Below are 18,009 nucleotides of genomic sequence, written 5' to 3'. Positions count from 1 at the left end.
ACCTTTGAACCTGCTCTTCCCCCTTGTGTGGTATGGCTGTCCCTCAGAGAGCCGAAAGGCTGCTTCCCTCTCTTCCCTGGCTGGATTAGTAGCATCATTTTCCAGCCTCTCCCCAATATCACCCCATCAATCACAATACCCCGCTAATATCCTTCCTAGACTAACCCATTAATATTTATTTATTCCCTGTCTGTCTTTCCCATTAAACTGTGACAACTGAGGATGGGGAAATCCTGGACCAAGACGCCAGATTCCTAATGCCTGAAACGAAACTCAACACATATTTGTGAAAGAAAAGCAGCATGGAAGTAGTTGACTGGAAGGCCCTGAAAAATTCTCAGGTTCTCTGCCCTCCTCACCCCCCAGCACTTTCTGACCCTGCCCCCAACCCCATACTTAGCATCTCCAAAGGGGTGGCAGACAATTGCTGTGTGCCTACCTAATATTCTCCTTCTTTTCCCTCAAGTGCTCCACCTAAGAAAAACATCAATGTTCCTGGCTAAAGGAGACATTTCCTGCCCTGACCAGTGTGGCTCAGTGGGTTGGGTGTAGTTGGGCAAAGCTAAAGGTTGCAGGTTCAATTCCTGATCAGGGCACATGCTTAGAGGGCGTGTAGACAAGAAGGGAGCAGATTGATGTTTCTCTCTCGCACAAGTGTTCCTTTCCCTCTGTGTCTCCCTCCCTTCCTCTTTCTCTAAAAAGAAGTAAAACCTTTAGAGAGAGAGACATTTCCTGCTTTCTTTGCTGCTAGATATGCTCATGTGACTAAGTTTTGACCAATGAGATGAAGCAAAAAGCATCATGCAGAACTGCTAGAAGCTGGAAGATGCCCCTTTTATCTTTACTGCCTAAAATATGAAATTAATAACTGGAGCTCCAGCAGCCATCTCACACAATGGGGCACCCTGGAAACAGAAGCCAGGCCCTAGGGATGGTAGAGCAGAAAAAAAAATGTGGGTTCCTGGTGACCACACAGGCACGTGATTTCCTGATTGCCTACTTCTGGCCTTGCTTTCTTTGCACAGGAGAAAAACAAAATTCTATCATTTTGAAGTTACTCTTATCTTGGATTTTTCCTTACATGCAACCAAGCTTAATCCTAACCATCATAAAAGGGAAGACTAGAACCAAGCAGCCTGTAGATAGGCCGATGCTGAGGGAAGATGCTCAGGCTGTGCGCCCACCTTCTGGGAGTCCACTGGCACCTTTGGCCCGTCGGGTCTTCAGCACTGGTGGGGAGTCAAAGGTGGCTACCGTGCCCCCAGTGGTGCTGGTCAAGGGGGCAGTGGGGTCGGGTCCTTTTGGTTTGAATCCCTGTTTGCCGGGGCTGTACACTGGGGGGGTGGGGTACACTGGAGCCTCCACACACTGGTTTGGCACCTAGAAGGACAGCAGAGTCAGGCAAAGGGCTCTGGGAAGGGAGAGGAAAAACCACCCCAGCCAGGGGGACACTCTCGGTGGCTGTGGCTGACCTCAGCCACTGCCCACCTAGAGCGCCATCCTAATTCCTCCACCCAGCTCAGTCACCCCAGTGACTCCCGAGACCCCTTTGAACTTCATGAAGTCAGAAGGCCAGAAGCAGCTTTGGAGCCAGGTTGCCAGGGTTCAAACTCTGAATCTGCCATTAATTTAAAAAACAAAAACTAAGAGATCTTGAGTAAGTCTTTAAATTTCTCTGTCTCAGTTCCCACGTCTGTAAAATGGTGCTAATCATAGTACCCCTTTTATGGAGTTGTTGTGTGGATTAAATGAACTAACAAGAGTTTACAACAGTGCCTAGCATATAGTTAAGTACTCAATAAATATTATCTGTTGTTATTGCCATTATCATTGTTATTGTAGTTTGCTTGCACGGAAGAACCAGGAACTCAGAAGGGTCCCTGCCCCCACCAGCCACTATACTTCTTAACTGACACTGCCAGGCACTACACCAGCAGGCATCCCTCAACTGAGAATTGACAGTGAATTCCGAGCCACTCACATTTGGTTAACATGAAGCTAACATCAAGACACTGAAGCATTGTGAAGAATTCACCCATTCGTTCACCTATTTATCATTCATTGTTTTCCTGGGCTGGTCTATCCAAAATTAAATGTCCTATCCTTCTCTTCTGTATCTTTCTCCTTAGACTTATCATTATGGAATGTTGTGTATTTTACTTACAAATCTTGTTTATTATCTGCTTATGAAGACAGGGACTTTTGTTTTGCTTTTGTTTAGCTTTTGTTTACTACTTTGTGCCCAGGCCTACAGCAATGCTGGGCACAGAGTGTGTACTCAATAAATATTTTTCAAATGAATGAATTCATTTAAGCATGTGTAGGGCATCTGATGTGGCACCAGATGCTTCTGCCAGATCTTGTCTGTTGGCTCTTGGCACCATTCCCACACCCTTCATGCTCTCCACTGAAACACAGGGTGGGAAGCTTGGAACCACATTTCCAGACTGTCTTGCAATAAGGTTCTGAACACAGATGAGGTTCAGCCCACAAAAACCATGAGATGCAGAAGGCAGAAGGGAGGTAGCAACCACTCTCCAGCAGCTGTAGTGGGAGAGAGGCAGGTTGAGTCATGAGCCTGGAAGTGGCTGGCTGAACTCTACATCTCCTCCCTGACAACCAGCCCCAAGGATGGCGGGGCAGCTGGAACATCAGCAACAGAATCCTACCGTTTCCTCACTTCTGGGTGCAGCAGCGGCGCCCTGGCTCTCAGGACCGAGCAACAACAGTGACTCTGAAAACCAGTAATGCCTGCCAACCCCAACTTTTGTTCCTCTAGCCCGCCTATCAGCTTTGTAAGCACCTAACTTCCTGTATTCAATCCCTCTGCCAGAAATACCTAGAGGGGTTTCTATTTTCCTGACCAATACCACACTCAGTGAATTCACCCATCATTCAGGAGCAATTATGAGACTGGGGTAGCTCTCATTATCCTCAACAGCTCTGCAAGAGGAGTTCCTGTTTTAGAGAGGAAACTGAACTCAGAGGGCCCTGTTTTGGATATCTATTAAAAGCCAGGTACACTGCTAAGTGCTATGGATGCAAAATCAAAGAAGACTCAGGCTCCGACCTCAAAAGGCACCCTCATCTACATGGAAAATAAAAAGTGGCAGCTCCCGGTGCTGGCCCCCCTGCCTATCAGGCCATCACCCTCTCAGCATCTCACTGACTTAACTTTTCTTTTTTTAGTTCAACAAAGTCCTCAGAGAAGCTTGCTTTATCCTCCCAGACTAGGGCAAGTCCTCTGGCAGGCTCTCAGAACCTCACATGGCTGGTGGTGGAATTTCTCCACTGGTCTGGTTCTCCTTACGTATAGATGCTACCTGATATGGAATGTCTATACGGCTGATTCTACGGTGACTCGGGGATAATGCGGCCTCAAGTGCAGGCAGGCTCTTTCTGTTATAACCATGCCCCTGGCACTGCTAGGAAGTGCTGGGGGCAGACATGGAACTCTTATCTCCCTGAGAGCAGACTGCTTATAGCTCAGAGCTCTTCAGCAGGGAGTTAACATGGTATATATGATGCACTGACTAATAATGGCCTCAGTCCTTTACCTCTTCCTGTACCCACGCCCTTTGCAGCATGACGGTGAAGATTTACCCATTAAGAGATGACATTTATTATTTTATTTCTTAAATCTAAGCTGGCCTTGGATGTGCTTTGACCAACAGAAGTGACTGTGTCACTTATAAGCCTAAGCCTCAAGAAGTCTTGAGCATTTCTGCTTGCACTACTGCATCTCCACCTCCGTGGTGAGAGCATGCCTGGTTAACCTGCTGGAGGAAGAAAGACGTGTGGGGCAGAGCTGTGTTACCCTACTCACCCCACCCCAGGCCATGCTAGAGCAGCTGGCAGCCAGCCAACCTCCAGACACGGGGCAGCCCAGCCAAGATCAGCAGAGCTGCCACACTGACCACCGCAGATGTGAGAACGAGAAACAGTTTTGCTATCTATCACTGAAGTTTTGTGGATATTCCTTACAAAGGCATAGTTGACTAATATACCTAGCTAATTTAAAAAAGTGTAAGACAAATAGGTAATTTGAAGAATCCTCTCCCCAAAACACAGGTATTCTCTGACTGTCCTGAGCACTCCCTGAGGGCAGTCTGTGTTTATGTTATACCTTCTGCTTCACAACACTTTCTCATGGTTTGCATTTTACATTTATAGCTATGATGGCGGCATTAAAGTCCCCCTCTCCCATGATGGGGGACACTCCAGGATCTGGTTCTATAAATCCCTGCCATGGTACCTCCAACACAGTGTCTGGCACACAGGTGGTGCTCAGGAAAGGTCCAGATTACCCATGATGACCATGACAGTTTCTCCCCCTCCACCCCAACCCCCAGCCTCTGCTCACCTCAAGGGGTGGGTAGGGCGGCATTCCCAATGCCTGGATCTCCACTGTTCCACTTCCAGCCAGGGGTGCCGTGGCACTGTAAACCTCCACCACACCAGTCCCACCGGGGTTGGGACGCCCAGGGGGACCCAGGCTCTGAGGTGGGGGTGGTGGGGGTTGGGGGGGTGGGGGTGGGGGCAGTGGTGGAGGGGGTGGAGGGGGTGGCGGAGGCTGGGCGAGGTAGCTGGGTGCAGAATGCATGCTCAGGCTGCTCTGAAATCAGAAGAGAAAATTAAAGCATCATAGCCTCTTAATGCAAGCTGTCTTGTTTATCAGTGAAGAAGGACATTTGCCTTAACTATGTGGAAAGAACAGCCACTCACAAGGCAGCTCAGAGAACAATAGTGGGGGTGGGGCATGGAAACAGTTAGGGGAGAATTCAGAGGAGCCATCAGCTCGGTGCTGCTGTTCCTTTTCTTTATGAAAGTCAGCAGAAATGGTGCAGCTTGTGCAGGAACAAGTTCATACAGCAGGCCTAACGCTGCTGTCTTTAGAAAGGCTTGCTTGTAGGACTGGTTCCTGACTGGTATCTGACAACCTGCCTTGTAGGTGGTTCCTTATGTTGATAAGGCTTTTCTGCCCACCTGGGGCATGAACCGCACAGTACCAACTCACTTAGACTGTCTGCACACACCATGTGATTTATGGTGAACACCTCCTTCCCATCTGGAAGGCTAGCGTTTTGATCATTATGACTGGGTGTCTGTGGCCAATCCCCAGTAAAAGCCTGAGGCTTGGAGTCTTAGGTGTGCTTCCTTGGGCAGAAACACTGCACACATGTTGTTGCTCTTCCCTGATGGGGAAGGAAGTGTTTTGTGCAGCCTCTCCCCACTTCCCCAAAAGGAGAATTCTGGAAACCTGCACCTGGAGTCTAGACTCCAGCTGATATGTCTTGTTCCCCTTCCAACCCTGCTGAGTATCCTTTCACTGTCATAAACCACAGCCATGAGTACAACCATCCTGAATCCTGGGAGTCTTTCAGAGAGTCATCAAATGGGCAGGTGGCTATGGTCCCCTAAAACAGAACCATTGATTCTAGAAATTTATTCTACAAAAGTAATCAAGCAGGTGGGCAAATATATCTACATATGGATGTTCTCCAGTAGTTTTTAGAACAGCAAAAAATGGCAACAACCTACACATGTCCATCCACAGAAGCCTGACTAAACAGAGGCTGATCCATCCACATGATGGAATCCTTTGCCGCTGTTAAAACAATGATGCTGAGCAGTATTTCACAAAGGGTGCTCCTTAGCCTGATTCATGTGGCTCAGTTGGTTGGGCGTCATCTGGCAAAGCAAGATGTTGCCAGTCCGACTCCCGGTCAGAGCACATGACTGAGTTGCAGGTTGGGTCCCCAGTTGGGACGCATATGAGAGGCAATCAGTCAATATTTTTCTCTCACATCAGTGTTTCTCTCTTGTCTTTCTCCCTCCCTTCCCCTCAGAAAAAGAAGGAAGAAAAGAAGGAAGGGAGGGAGGAAGGAAGGAAGGAGAAAGAATCCACCTTTTAACTGTTCTTTGAGTTCCACAATAAAGTATGTTTGGAAAAAATCTGGGATGACAAAGTCAAAAGTATTTCTTGCCCTGACCAGTGTGGCTCAATTGGTTGGAGCATCGTCCCACACAGCAAAGGGTTGGGGGTTTGATTCCCAGTCAGGGTGCATATGGAAGGCAGCCAATCAATGATGTTTCTCTCTCACATCAATGTTTTTCTCTCTCCTTTCCTAGCTCTCTAAAATCAAACATATATATATTTTTTAAATCAAAAGTATTTCTTTACTGCAGGAAAAACCCAGGAACAAAGCAAGGGAAGAAGTAGAATTCCTCCAGAGGCTGCTTTGACCAGAGATCCTTATTGGATTGGAAAATCCCAAGGAGCTAGCATTCCAAAGAACTTTTTGGGAAATACTGATGCAGAGTTATAGGTGTAGAGAATGAAGTTAAACAAAAGGCAAGGTAAGAAAAGCAAGTTCCGGACTTCCGGCAAGATGGAGGCATAGGTGGATGCACTGTACCTCCATGCATAACCAAGATTAGAACAACAACAATTTAGAGGCAGAATAACACCCAGAACTGACAGAGAATTTATCTGAATGGAAGTCGGACAGCCAAGAAGTTGAAGTAGACCCGTTCATCCAGACCGGTAGGAGGGGCGGAGACGAGCAGCCGGGCGTGGGTTGCGGCGCGAGGAGAACAGGAAGAACTGGGCACGTAAGGCATCTGGGGCGCACAAGATCACAGCGGGTGGACCCTGAATACGCAAGCGGCATCTGGCAGACCCAGTGAGGTGGCGATTGTGGAGCAGGGCAGAGCGTGCAACCCAGGATCCCAGAGAAGGGACTGAGGTCCCAGGAGAATGGAGATACCGCCATTGTTTGCCCCCGCCCCCACATACAACGTCACAATCTTGCGACTGGGGTGCCCAGCCCCAGAGAACACCTAAGGCTCTGCCCCTCACTATAACAGGAGCGACCAGAACAAAAAAAAGAGAGAGAGAGAGGGAGAGAGAGAGAGGGAGATATGTCTCAAACAGAAAAACAGATCAATGTGCCAGGACTCATCCTTTTGAGTGACTAAGAGATAGCCAATCTATCAGATGCACAGTTCAAAACACTGGTGATCAGGAAGCTCACAGAATTGGTTGATTTTGGGCGCAAATTAGATGAAAAAATGCAGGTTACCATAAAAGAAATGAAGGAAAATGCACAGGGAACCAATTTTGATGGGAAGGAAACTGGGACTCAAAACAATAGAGTGGACCAGAGGGAAGAAAGAAACAACCAAACAGGAAAAAATGGAGAAATAAGAATTCAAAAAAAGGAGGAGAAGCTGAGAAACCTCCAGGACATCTTTAAACGTTCCACCATCCGAATTATAGGGGTACCGGAAGGGGAAGAGGAAAAGCAACAGATTGAACACATATTTGAACAAATAATAAAGGAGACCTTCCCCATTCTTGCAAAGGAAATAGACCAGGAAATCCAGGAAGCTCAGAAAGTCCCAAAGAAGTTGGACCCAAGAAGAAACACACCAAGGCACATCATAATTACATTAACCAAGGTAAAAGTGAAGGAGAGAATCCTAGAAGCAGCAAGAGATAAGGGGACAGTCACCTACAAAGGAGTTCCCATCAGACTGTCAACTGGTTTCTCAAAAGAGACCTTACAGGCAAGAAGGGTCTGGAAAGAAGTATTCAAAGTCATGAAAGACAAGGACCTATATCCCAGATTACTCTATCCAGCAAAGCTTTCATTTAGAATGGAAGGGCAGATAAAGTGCTTCTCAGATAAGGTCAAGTTGAGGGAGTTCATCATCACCAAGCCCTTATTTTATGAAATGTTAAAGGGACTTATTTAAGAAAAGAAGATAAAAAACATGTATAGTAAAAGGACAGCAAACTCACAATTATTAACAACCACATCTAAAGCAAAACCAAAAGAAACTAAGCAAACAACTAGAACAGGAAGAGAGCCACAGAAATGGAGATCACTTGGAGGGTTAGCAACAGGGAAGGGGGAGGAAGAGAGAGGGGGAAAAGGTACAGAGAATACGTAGCATAGATTGTAGGTTAAAAATGGATAGGGGGAGGGTAGGAATAGTATGGGAAATGTAGAAGCCAAAGAACTTATGACACATGGAAATGAACTAAATGGGGGGGGGTGTGGGTGGGATAGGGTGTACAGGGTAGAGGGGAGTGAAGGGGGGAAAATGGGACAACTGTAATAGCATAATCAATAAAATATATTTTTTTTAAAAAAGAAAAGTCTTGGAAAGGATATTCTCATGTGTGCCCTTAGGAGAGTTAAGAATTTAAATAGCAGTGTTCCTAGATTCTATTTGAGTAAGTGGTTCCCACTGTTTATACCAGGACAATGTGTCAAAAAGTTTCAGAGGAAGATTTTAAAAGATTTTGAATAAATGTTTTTGGACAATAAAAAAAAAGAAAGAAAGAAAAGCAAGTTCCAGAACAATGCATGTAATGTAACATGACCTGTTTCTATTTGTGCAAACTATATAAACTACATGTAAACTATAAACATACATGGGTGCCCAAAAGTAGGTTTACAGCTGCACTGTGAGTCTTTTGAGTTAATAATGCTATTATTGTTATAATAATAACCTGCATGTCATTTTCCAAACAACTGTAAACTTACTTTTGCTCACCCCTATATTTATTTTTTTTTAAAAAAGGGTTATTTTTATTTTTATTTGCATTCAAGGAAGTAGAGAAAGCCAAAATTTTGAGAGTATTTTCTTTGAGTGGAGGGAGAGTGAGTGACTGACTGGTTTCCCAACTTTTATTCTGAAAAATTTCAAACCTACAGAAAGGTTGGAATAATACATACACTCTTTATGCTTCATCTTATTCACTCAGTTGTTACCCTTTTGCCACACCTGCAATGTGTATGTGTGCATATGAATACACACATACACACACGTACACACTGTTTCATCAAGCCACTTAGGATTATGGTAGTTACAGACATCATTACACTTTGTTCCTCAGTACTGTACTCAGATGTCTCTCCAAAGAACAAGGATATTCTCCCATAAAACCACAATTCAATCATCACACTCAGGAACTGAATATTAATATAATACTATTATTTAATATATTTAAATTCCTCCGTATTCTAATTTCCCCAATAATGTCTTTATGGCTTCCCCCCGCCCCCACCCACAACCCAGGATCCAACCAAGAACTACATATTCCAGCCAGTTACAATATCTCTTTACTGTCCAGATTATGAATAATTAAACTTTTTTTTTTACTTTTCTTGTATATTTTTTAATGTTTTTCTAAGGGCATGGAACACTTCTGTTAAGAATAAAAGCAGGAATTAAAATAGCTGACTGTGGCTACGAAACTTTAAGTCACATTCTAGGTCCCCGCTAACATGGCAGCTTTCTCACCGGTAGCAGGGCTGGGCAAGGGGAGGCTGGTTGTCCTCCTCAGCATTGGGGAGACCTGGGCCAAACCCCCTTCTTTCTACAACATTCTGAATCTGCAGGAGTCAACATGAGGGCCTGGAATCAGGATCCTGAAAGGAGTCAGCACCTCCCTTACCTGCACGGGCGGGGGGCCCTGCGGCATGGGCTGGTCCAGGGATGTGAAAGCCGACATAGCAGACATGAGCATGTCATCGCTCACCAAGATGTTCCCCTGCACCAAGGTCTGGATCAGTGGGGACGGGGGCACTGTGATGTACGTAGAGATCTGGAAAGAGAAAGAGGATGAGAGAAGAAAGAAAGAGAGAGGAAGTGAACATGTTGGAGGCTCTGGAAAAAAGCAGAGGGCATGACGCAAATGATCTGGGTTCCGAAGTCCCACAGACCTGAAATACATCTCCACCCCTGCTGCTCCCTGCTGCTGTGTGACCCTGGGCAAGTCATTCCACCTCTCTGAACCTCCATTTCCCCATTTATCAAATGAGAAGAATAAATCACACCTCCCCTTAAGGCACATACCCTAGGACCCAGCAATAATACTTTCTGGCATCTATCCTAGAGAAACTCACATGCCCACAGGCAGTTCCCGAACAAGAGTGTTCTGCATGGTGTTGTTTCTTATAACCTTGATGTCCATCAGCAGGGGAATGAATTTAAAAAATACAATATAGTCATGGATAAGAATGCTATATAGTAGGTAAAACCTAAAGCAATACTACTATACAATTCCTGTGGAGACTTAAATAATGTGTGAAAGTAGCTTAAAAGACTGAGAAGGCCCTGGCTGGCGTAGCTCGGTGGATTGAGCGCAGGCTGCAAACCAAAGTGTCGCATGTTCGATTTCCAGTCAGGGCATGTGCTCAGGTTGCAGGCCAGATCCCCAGTGGGGTCCACGTGAGAGACAACCACACATTGATGTTTCTCTCCCTCTCTTTCTCCCTTCCTTCCCCTGTCTCTAAAAATAAATAAATAAAATCTAAAAAAAAAAAGATGAAAAGTTTGAGAAGACTATCCATCAGTAGTTACCTGAGGGTAGGGGAGAGGAATAATGCCAATGACGCCTTGATTTGTAACACGTTTTTTACAAAGGACAAGGGAAACATGTATTATTTGCAAACATACAAATAAGTATTAAGAATATACTGTGCTCTCAGGTTAATAGTGAGGATAAAAGGCAGACCTTACAAGAGAGTGTCAAACATGCAGTGACTGCTCCTCTCAGTAGTGGAAAGGGTGTTTTGATTTCTTCACCTGTTGCTTTTCTTTACTGGCAGGCCCTGGGCATCTTCCTAGGTCACCTCTCTCTGCAGGACCTCTGTGGACAGCAGTGACCCGGCCCCTGAATCCAGGGTCCCTGTTCAAATAGGTTGCCCTTCCCTTCAACCAAACAAGGACAGCCCAAGCAAGTTAGGAAAATGCCCCATGTTCTGACCAGGAAAGGCAATGTAGACGCTGGCTTACATGTTTTTTACAATGTCACATGCGTTAGGCTGAAATGAAAAATGGGAAATTGTACCCATGTCCATTTAAGCCTCTTTGGCAGGGAGTTCATGTTTGCCCATAACCAACCCCTGTGTTCTGAAGCTATTTCCTTGTCCAGAAAATAACTGGTTGATTCTCGTACGTGCCCCGACAGGGGATGGAACCTGCAACCCTGGCATATGGGATGATGCTGTAACCAACTGGGCTACTTGGCCAGGGCCTGAAGGTTTTTATTTTGATGACAGGAATTATGTCTACACAATGGATGGAATGTTTTAAAAAAATAAGGAGCCCTGGCCAGGTAGCCTCAGTTAGTTAGTGTTGTCCTGAAACACTAAAGATGGAGCTTGATCCCTGGTCAGGGCACATACGACAATCAACCAATGAATGCATAAATAAGTGGAAGAACAAATCGATGTCTTTCTCTCTCTCTTTCTCTCTCCCTCCCCCCTTCTCTCTAAAATCACTAAATAAAAATAATTTTTAAAAAAAGAAATAGAAAGAGGGGGATAAGTGGAAGCCGGAGGAAATTCGTCTCCTTGACTGGGCATCCTGAGACATGCCCAGCTCCCTTTATGAGGATTCTTTAATCCCTCTAAGAGTCCCCACCCCGAGTGTCTTTGCTCCAGAATTGTGTTGCTGACTGAGGACTCTGGAAGCTTCTCCAGATACCTCTCACCTGACCCTCTCCCCGACCTCCAGACTTGTGTATCTGTCTGCATCTTCACCGCTCCTACTCATAGGTCCAATGGGCGTCACAAATGCAACATGTCAAGCTGAACTCCTGACATCCCCCAAAGCTCCTCCTAGCCATCTCCCTACTTTGGTTGATGGCGATGCCAACTCTGGAGTCGCCCTGACTCCTCTTGATCTCACACCCCACACCCAATCTATCCACAAGCCCTGATGGCCCCACTTTTAAAACATTTCCAGAATCTCGTAATTCTTGTGAACTCTGCCACCACCACCCTCTGTCTAGACTTGCACAACAGCCCACTAATGGGTATCCTGGCTTTCTCTCTTGATTGCCACCAAAATCTCTTCTCTATACAGTACTGAGAGAGACCCAGTTAAAGTGTAAATCAGACCCTATCCCTCTTCTGCTCAAAACCCTCCAGTGGCTCCCATCTCTCAGAGTAAAAGTCGGTAAGTCCCACATGAGCTACCCAGACCCCCTCGTTGCCTCTCTGACCTTATCATCTCCCATCCTGCTCCTCTCTCATTCAGCTCCAGCCACTCTCCCGTCCTTGCTGTTCCCGGAGTAAACCCAGCACATGCCTGCCGCAGGGCCTTTGCACTTTCTGACCACACTTCCTGGAATACTGTTCCCCAAACTGGCTGCAAGACTCATTCCCTCACCTCCCTAGGTCTCCACTCAAATGTCACTTCTTCACAAAGCCTTTCCCCAAGTACCATGGACAAAATTGGCAAGATCTCCCAGCCCTGTATTGGCATCCCATCTCTCTCTGCATTTAATATCCTGATAAAAACATCTCTACAAATTTGTTTGGGTACCATCTGTTTCACTCAATGCCATGAGGGCAGTGACTTGGTCTGTTTGTCCATGACTATATCCCTAGTGCCTGCCCAGTGCCTCTCCTACACAGTGAGTGCTCAAAAAAAGACTTGCTGAATGGATGAATGAATAAACAAATAAACAATTGAAAGAATACCTGGACTTGACAGGGGTGGCTCAGTGGATTGGCATCATCTTTCAAACCAAAAGGTCTCCAATTCAATTTGGGTCAAGGCATGTGCCTGGATTGTGGGCCAGGTCCCCAGTTAGGGGTGTGCAAGTGGCAACCAATCAAAGTTTCTCACATCGATGTTTCTCTCTCTTTCGCCCTCCCTTCCCTCTCTCTAAAAAGTAAATAAAATCTTTTAAAAAGAAATAGAAAGAAAGAATACCTGGCGATTTGCAGGAGGCGGGGCCTGCTGGACTGCTGTGGGTGCTGCTGAAGGCGTGTAGATGCTGTTGGTGGCCAAAGACACTGTGGCCAGGGGCGGGGCATTCCCCTGGCACTGTTCCCGCTTGTGGGTCATAAACGCCGGCAGTGAGTTGAACTGCTTCTTACACTTCCCACAAAGAAAGACATCCTCATCATCTGGGGGTCACACCGCAGAGTAGTGTGTGAGAGGGGAGTAACAAAAAAAGCAAGAATAAAGGAGGGGTATTACAGTGTGAAATGGGAGGAGACTTGAGGATGGACCAGAATAACAGCATTCTGTGATTCCATGTGCATAAGTCGAGGGCCAATTTTGTGCTTCTTCTGAGCTTCCAATACCATATAGCCCCTGTGGGAGTATCCAACCATGTGTATGAAGGCATTGAAAAATCAGAATCAGGAAATAGTAAAGTGGGTTCGCTTCAAAGTTGAGAACTTCAGATTCTTTATCCTGCATGAATTTATACATCATTCCAAATAGGCCACATGACCACACTCCTTTGTGGCTTTGCATCCCACTTTCCCCTGCAAGCTGCCTCACTCAGACCAACTCACTCTACAAGGCACAGCTCAGAGGCCACCTCCTCCAGGAAGCCTTCCTAAAGCAGTGGCCACAGTTCCTTCCTCTAGACCTGCCTGTCATATCACACTTTCCCCATCACCACCAGACTGTTAGTCCTCTAAGGGAAGAAAATATGTCTTACTTTTCACCATTACTGCAATATCTCCCGGGCACATAGGAGGCCCTCAGTGGATGTTTATTGAATAAATGAAAAACTAGAAGGGGGGAGGGTTGGGTGGAGGGGCTGAAACGGGAGTAGGGGGCAGAAAACTGTACTTGAACAATGATTGAAATAAAAAAAAAAAAAAAAAAAAGAATAAAAGACAAAAAAAAAAAAGAAAAACTAAATGATTAGTTACAGTTAACACCACCCATTATTGAGGGCCTACCACAGGCCATGCACCATACTAAGCACTTGACATGCTGTGGCAGAACTGTTTAATCGTCATTAGATATTCACTCTCAATACAAATTTTAGTTGGTCACATGCCTGTCTATTAAAGACTATATTTTCCAGACTTCCTTGCAGCTATACGTGTCATGTGACTGACCTCTAAACAATAGGTCAAGAACAGAAGTGTATTGCCTGAGCAACTTCCTTAAAAGGAAGGGTATGACTTCCACTTCCTTCTTTCTTCCCTTCTTGTTGGCTAGAATGTGGAAATGAAAGTGAGAGACTAGAGTAGCCATCCTAAACAGCATGTTGAGGACGATACAGCCACAAGAAAGGAGTCTGAGTCTCACCATACCCACCCCAAAAGATCATAAGTACTTTTCAGGTAACAGAAAAATAAACTTTAATCTTGTATAAACCACAAGAAACTTGATTTCTTATTTATAACAGTTAAAAACATATCCCAAGTATCATCACAAGATTTCTATGAGTTAAGGCAATTATCCCCATTTTACAGATGTGAAAACTCAGGCACAGAGAGGTTAACTCACTTGCCCAAAGTCACAGAGCTGGGAACTACAGGAACAAGGATTCAAACCCAGATGTGTTTCTCGCTGGTCCCAGTGTGGCTCCCAAGTACTCAGATAGGTTTGTGGAATAAATAGTTAAACACAGAGACGCACACGGGGCTCTAAAAGAAGTTCTTTGCTCTCTCTGTGCCTTAGGGACACAGCCTGTAAGTTAGACGTTCGTGCTCAGCCTGTTCTTTCCATAGAGGGGAGGCTGAGCAATGACTTCTGGGTCAAAGGTACAAGCATTGCGAAGCATCTGGACTACTAGCCACTCTGGTGTCATGATCCCCACATTCACTAAGTGATTGAAAGAGAGTGTCCTCCGAGCTAAGCAGAGAAAGGCATTAGCCTGAAGATCCAGGCTGGGAGGTAGGGGAGAGGGTTCAGACACCAGACATCCAGGGGACATATGGGCAGTTCCCTCCCACATCCCTTCATGAGTACCAGTTGTTTTTCAAGGGGAGCCACTCACCCTTCCCACTAAGCAGATACTCACCCAGTGGCTGGATAGCAGGGGGTGCGTTGACGCTCTGGCCCGTTGGATCAGGGACTGCTCCTTGGCCATCCAACAATGACTGGACAGCCAGGACGGTCTGATTGTCCATTCCTGAAGAAAGAAATGAAACCTCTTTGGAAGGTGGGCCCAGCATCCTGCTCTGATTTCACCCTTACAAGCCCGACTCACTGTAAGCCTCCATGGCAAAGACACCTGGCTGTACCCCGATATACATGCTCTCGTGCCTCCACTGCAACAGAACCCAAGGCTTGGGCTGAAAACATGGTTCCAGATTAAAGGTTACAGTTCCCAGCAACCCCCGCAGCTAGGGAATGTCTAAGTTCTAGCCAATGAGATGTACATGGCAGTTTCTGGGAAGTTTTCTTAAAAGCTCCCTGGTATTTGACCCCCTTTTTTGTCCCATCCTCCATCCTGCTTCCTAAACCAAGAATATGATGGTGGGAACTCTAGCTGCCATCCCAGATCATGAGGAAAACGGCCATACCTTAGGAATTGTAGGGAAAAAAAAAGTGGAAAAATCCTGGATCTCTGAGAATTCTGTAGAACACAGTCACCCTCATAGCTCTGGACTGTCTTCGTCCTAACTCCCATGTGAGAGAAATGAACTTCTAGCCTACTCAAGTCACTCATAGTTCGTGCTGCTCTTCATCGTGGCTGAATCTAATCCTAAGTGATACAGCACCTCTGAAAACCACGTTACCAAGTCTTCTTCATCCTCATCCCACAAATCCCACAAATCTGTTTGCACTCGGGTGTCCTCGCTTCCCTTGTGTTCCAGTGCATGCTTGTCTTTTTTACTCCTCAAGAAATAACATAATCTTAATTTGTATTCAGGGGCTCTTGAGAAGCAGACTACTTCCATGTTTTCCAATTAGTTGTCAGTGTTGAGGTTCACAGTAGTATACTTGTCCAGCCATGTCACTAGCTGGAGGACAGGCCTAGTCACAACTAATAGGACACCAAGGCACACTGCCTTCCTCCCAAGGAACCCAGAGGGTGTCTCCTTCTTTCTGTCTCCACAGCCAATGCTCTCCCTCCAATCTCTCAGATCTTACCTGGACTCCTGCCCCAGCTTCTAACAGTAATGCAAATTAGAACCCTTAGCTCATCAGCCAAAGTGAATCCATACTTTCCCCTGTCACAATGCAGGCTGTGTCCCTCCTGAGGCTAACCCTTCCCTCCATCCCCTCTTGCTCCCCCAGAAACCACTCACTACCAACTAGCCCTGGTCCCAATGCTGCCTGCAATTTCTTCTCTTGAGCTATGACACATGCTCAGATCTCTCTAGAATGCCCTCTTGAACCCAAGTACCCATCTCTCCTCTCTTCAACTTTGAGCATCTGATGAGAGCTGTCTAACACCCTCTACCTCCCCATCTTCCTTCACCCACGCCAGTATCCATTCCACCAATATCACCGAAGACCATTCGGCAGCTTCGGGCATTTCTTCCTGAAACACTCCCTTCTTTGGCTCCAGGACACCACCCTCCCTGAGTCTTCCCCAACCTTTCTCTTTGCTCCCTCCCGGCCTTCTTTACTCTCTGCTTCTGTTATCCATCCCTTAAATGTTTCTATTTTGAAAGGTTTCTTCTGTCTGGATTCTCTCTCCTTTCCTTCTTATACTCTCTGGGCAGCCTCACTCACCCTCAAACTAGTTCTCCATAATACCGCAGTTCATGCTTCCTTCCTTGAATGAGCTTCAGTAAATCTACTGCTTATGCAAAATTGTGTGTTAGCATTTGTGTGCAGATGTATACATGAACATTAATAGTTTTATTTATAATAGTAAAAAACTGGAACCAACTCAAATGTCCTTCAATAAGTGAACGGTTAAACTGGTACATCCAGGCATGCTCTCTGCCCTGGGAGCATGCCTACGCCTTTCCCCTTCCCTTCATCTTCCCCCACAGGCCTGCACCTCCTAAACTCTAAGGGAGCCCACAAGACTTGGAACCAGGGAAGCTATGGGCAGCTGCAGCTCATCCGGCGCTAATCCCTGGAACCTGTCCCCAACCCCCTTTCTCTGACTCTCCAGGGAGCTGACAGTGTCCCTGCCTTGGCTCACTTCTTTCCCATTACATTTCCAGAGAACCAAAGCGGCCCCACCTAGGCTCTCTCCTGTCGCTTCTTCTATCCTAAGCCCTCCCTCGTTTCACTGAATCCTTCAGCTTTAATAAACACACTCTTAAAATAAAAAATAAAAATAATTTAAAAAAAAAAAGCCTGTGGTACATCCATATCAGGGAATACTACACAACAATAAAAAGGAACAAAACTATTGCTACAAACAACAGTATATGAATCCCCGTGGAATGATGATGAATGAAAAAAAGCCAATCTCAAAGGTTATATAATATGTGATTGTATTTACATGACATTCTTTTTTTAAAAAAGATTTTACTTATTTTTAGAGCAAGGGGAAGGGAGGGAGAAAGAGAGAGAAACACCAATGTGTAGCTGCCTCTCATGCACCCCCTACTGGGGACCTGACCCACAACCCTGCCATGTGCCCTGACTGGACTTGGACTGATGACATTTTCATTCACAGGCTGGCACACAACCCACTGAGCCACACCAGCCAGGGCTATAGGACATTCTTAAAATGACAAAATTTAAAAAATGGAGAATAGATTAGTGGTTGCCAGACATCAGGGATGGGAGGCAGGGGGAAGGAGGTGGGCATAGCTAAAAAAGGGCAGTATCTAATAGTGATGGAACAGCCCTGTGTGTTGACTGGTTGTATATAATAGGATAGTTTTGCAAGATATTATACTAGAGAAAATTGGTAAAGAATACATAGGATTTCTCTGTATTACTTCTTATAACTGCATGTGAATCTTCAGGAAAAAAATTATTTCAAAATAAATATTTTAATTTAAAAAATACTTCCTGTCACCCTGGCCAGTGTGGCTCAGTTGGTTGCAGGGTTGTAATGTATAGTTAAAAGTTGGGGGTTCGATCCCTGGTCAGGGTACATACCTAGGTTGTGCATTTGATACCCAGCTGGGGGTGCAAATGGTACTCAACCAATAGATGTCTCTCATATCAATGTTCCTATCTCTCTATCCCTTTCTTTCTCTCTAAAAATATCAATAAACATATTTTTAAAAAACACTGCCTATCAAAATTTTGGAGACAATGGAAAGTTCTGTGCTTGTCAGGGGTTGCAGGGGGAGGCAGAGC

The 18,009-nt window shown here is 45.6% G+C and overlaps 1 protein-coding gene across 2 annotated transcripts in view; it reads right to left on the bottom strand.

The window, feature by feature from the left end:
- ZNF341 (zinc finger protein 341) overlaps window positions 1-18,009 on the bottom strand; it is a 48,787-nt gene that overhangs the window by 25,249 nt on the left and 5,529 nt on the right. The window contains exons 2-6 of one of the 2 annotated variants that reach the window (XM_028524954.2): window positions 14,807-14,917; window positions 12,745-12,941; window positions 9,473-9,622; window positions 4,364-4,615; window positions 1,185-1,380 (exon numbers count right to left, since the gene is read on the bottom strand). In XM_028524954.2, the coding sequence (XP_028380755.1) occupies window positions 1,185-1,380; window positions 4,364-4,615; window positions 9,473-9,622; window positions 12,745-12,941; window positions 14,807-14,917 (906 nt within the window). Of the gene's footprint in view, window positions 1-1,184; window positions 1,381-4,363; window positions 4,616-9,472; window positions 9,623-12,744; window positions 12,942-14,806; window positions 14,918-18,009 lie in introns of those variants that run through there. The other variant, XM_036009729.1, reaches the window with a different exon arrangement.

This window comes from Phyllostomus discolor, chromosome 9 (genome assembly GCF_004126475.2).
Source record: "Phyllostomus discolor isolate MPI-MPIP mPhyDis1 chromosome 9, mPhyDis1.pri.v3, whole genome shotgun sequence".
Taxonomy (NCBI): Eukaryota; Metazoa; Chordata; class Mammalia; order Chiroptera; family Phyllostomidae; genus Phyllostomus; species Phyllostomus discolor.
The sequence above is the reverse complement of the archived record's forward strand: the minus strand, read 5'-3'. Positions and strand labels throughout refer to the sequence as shown.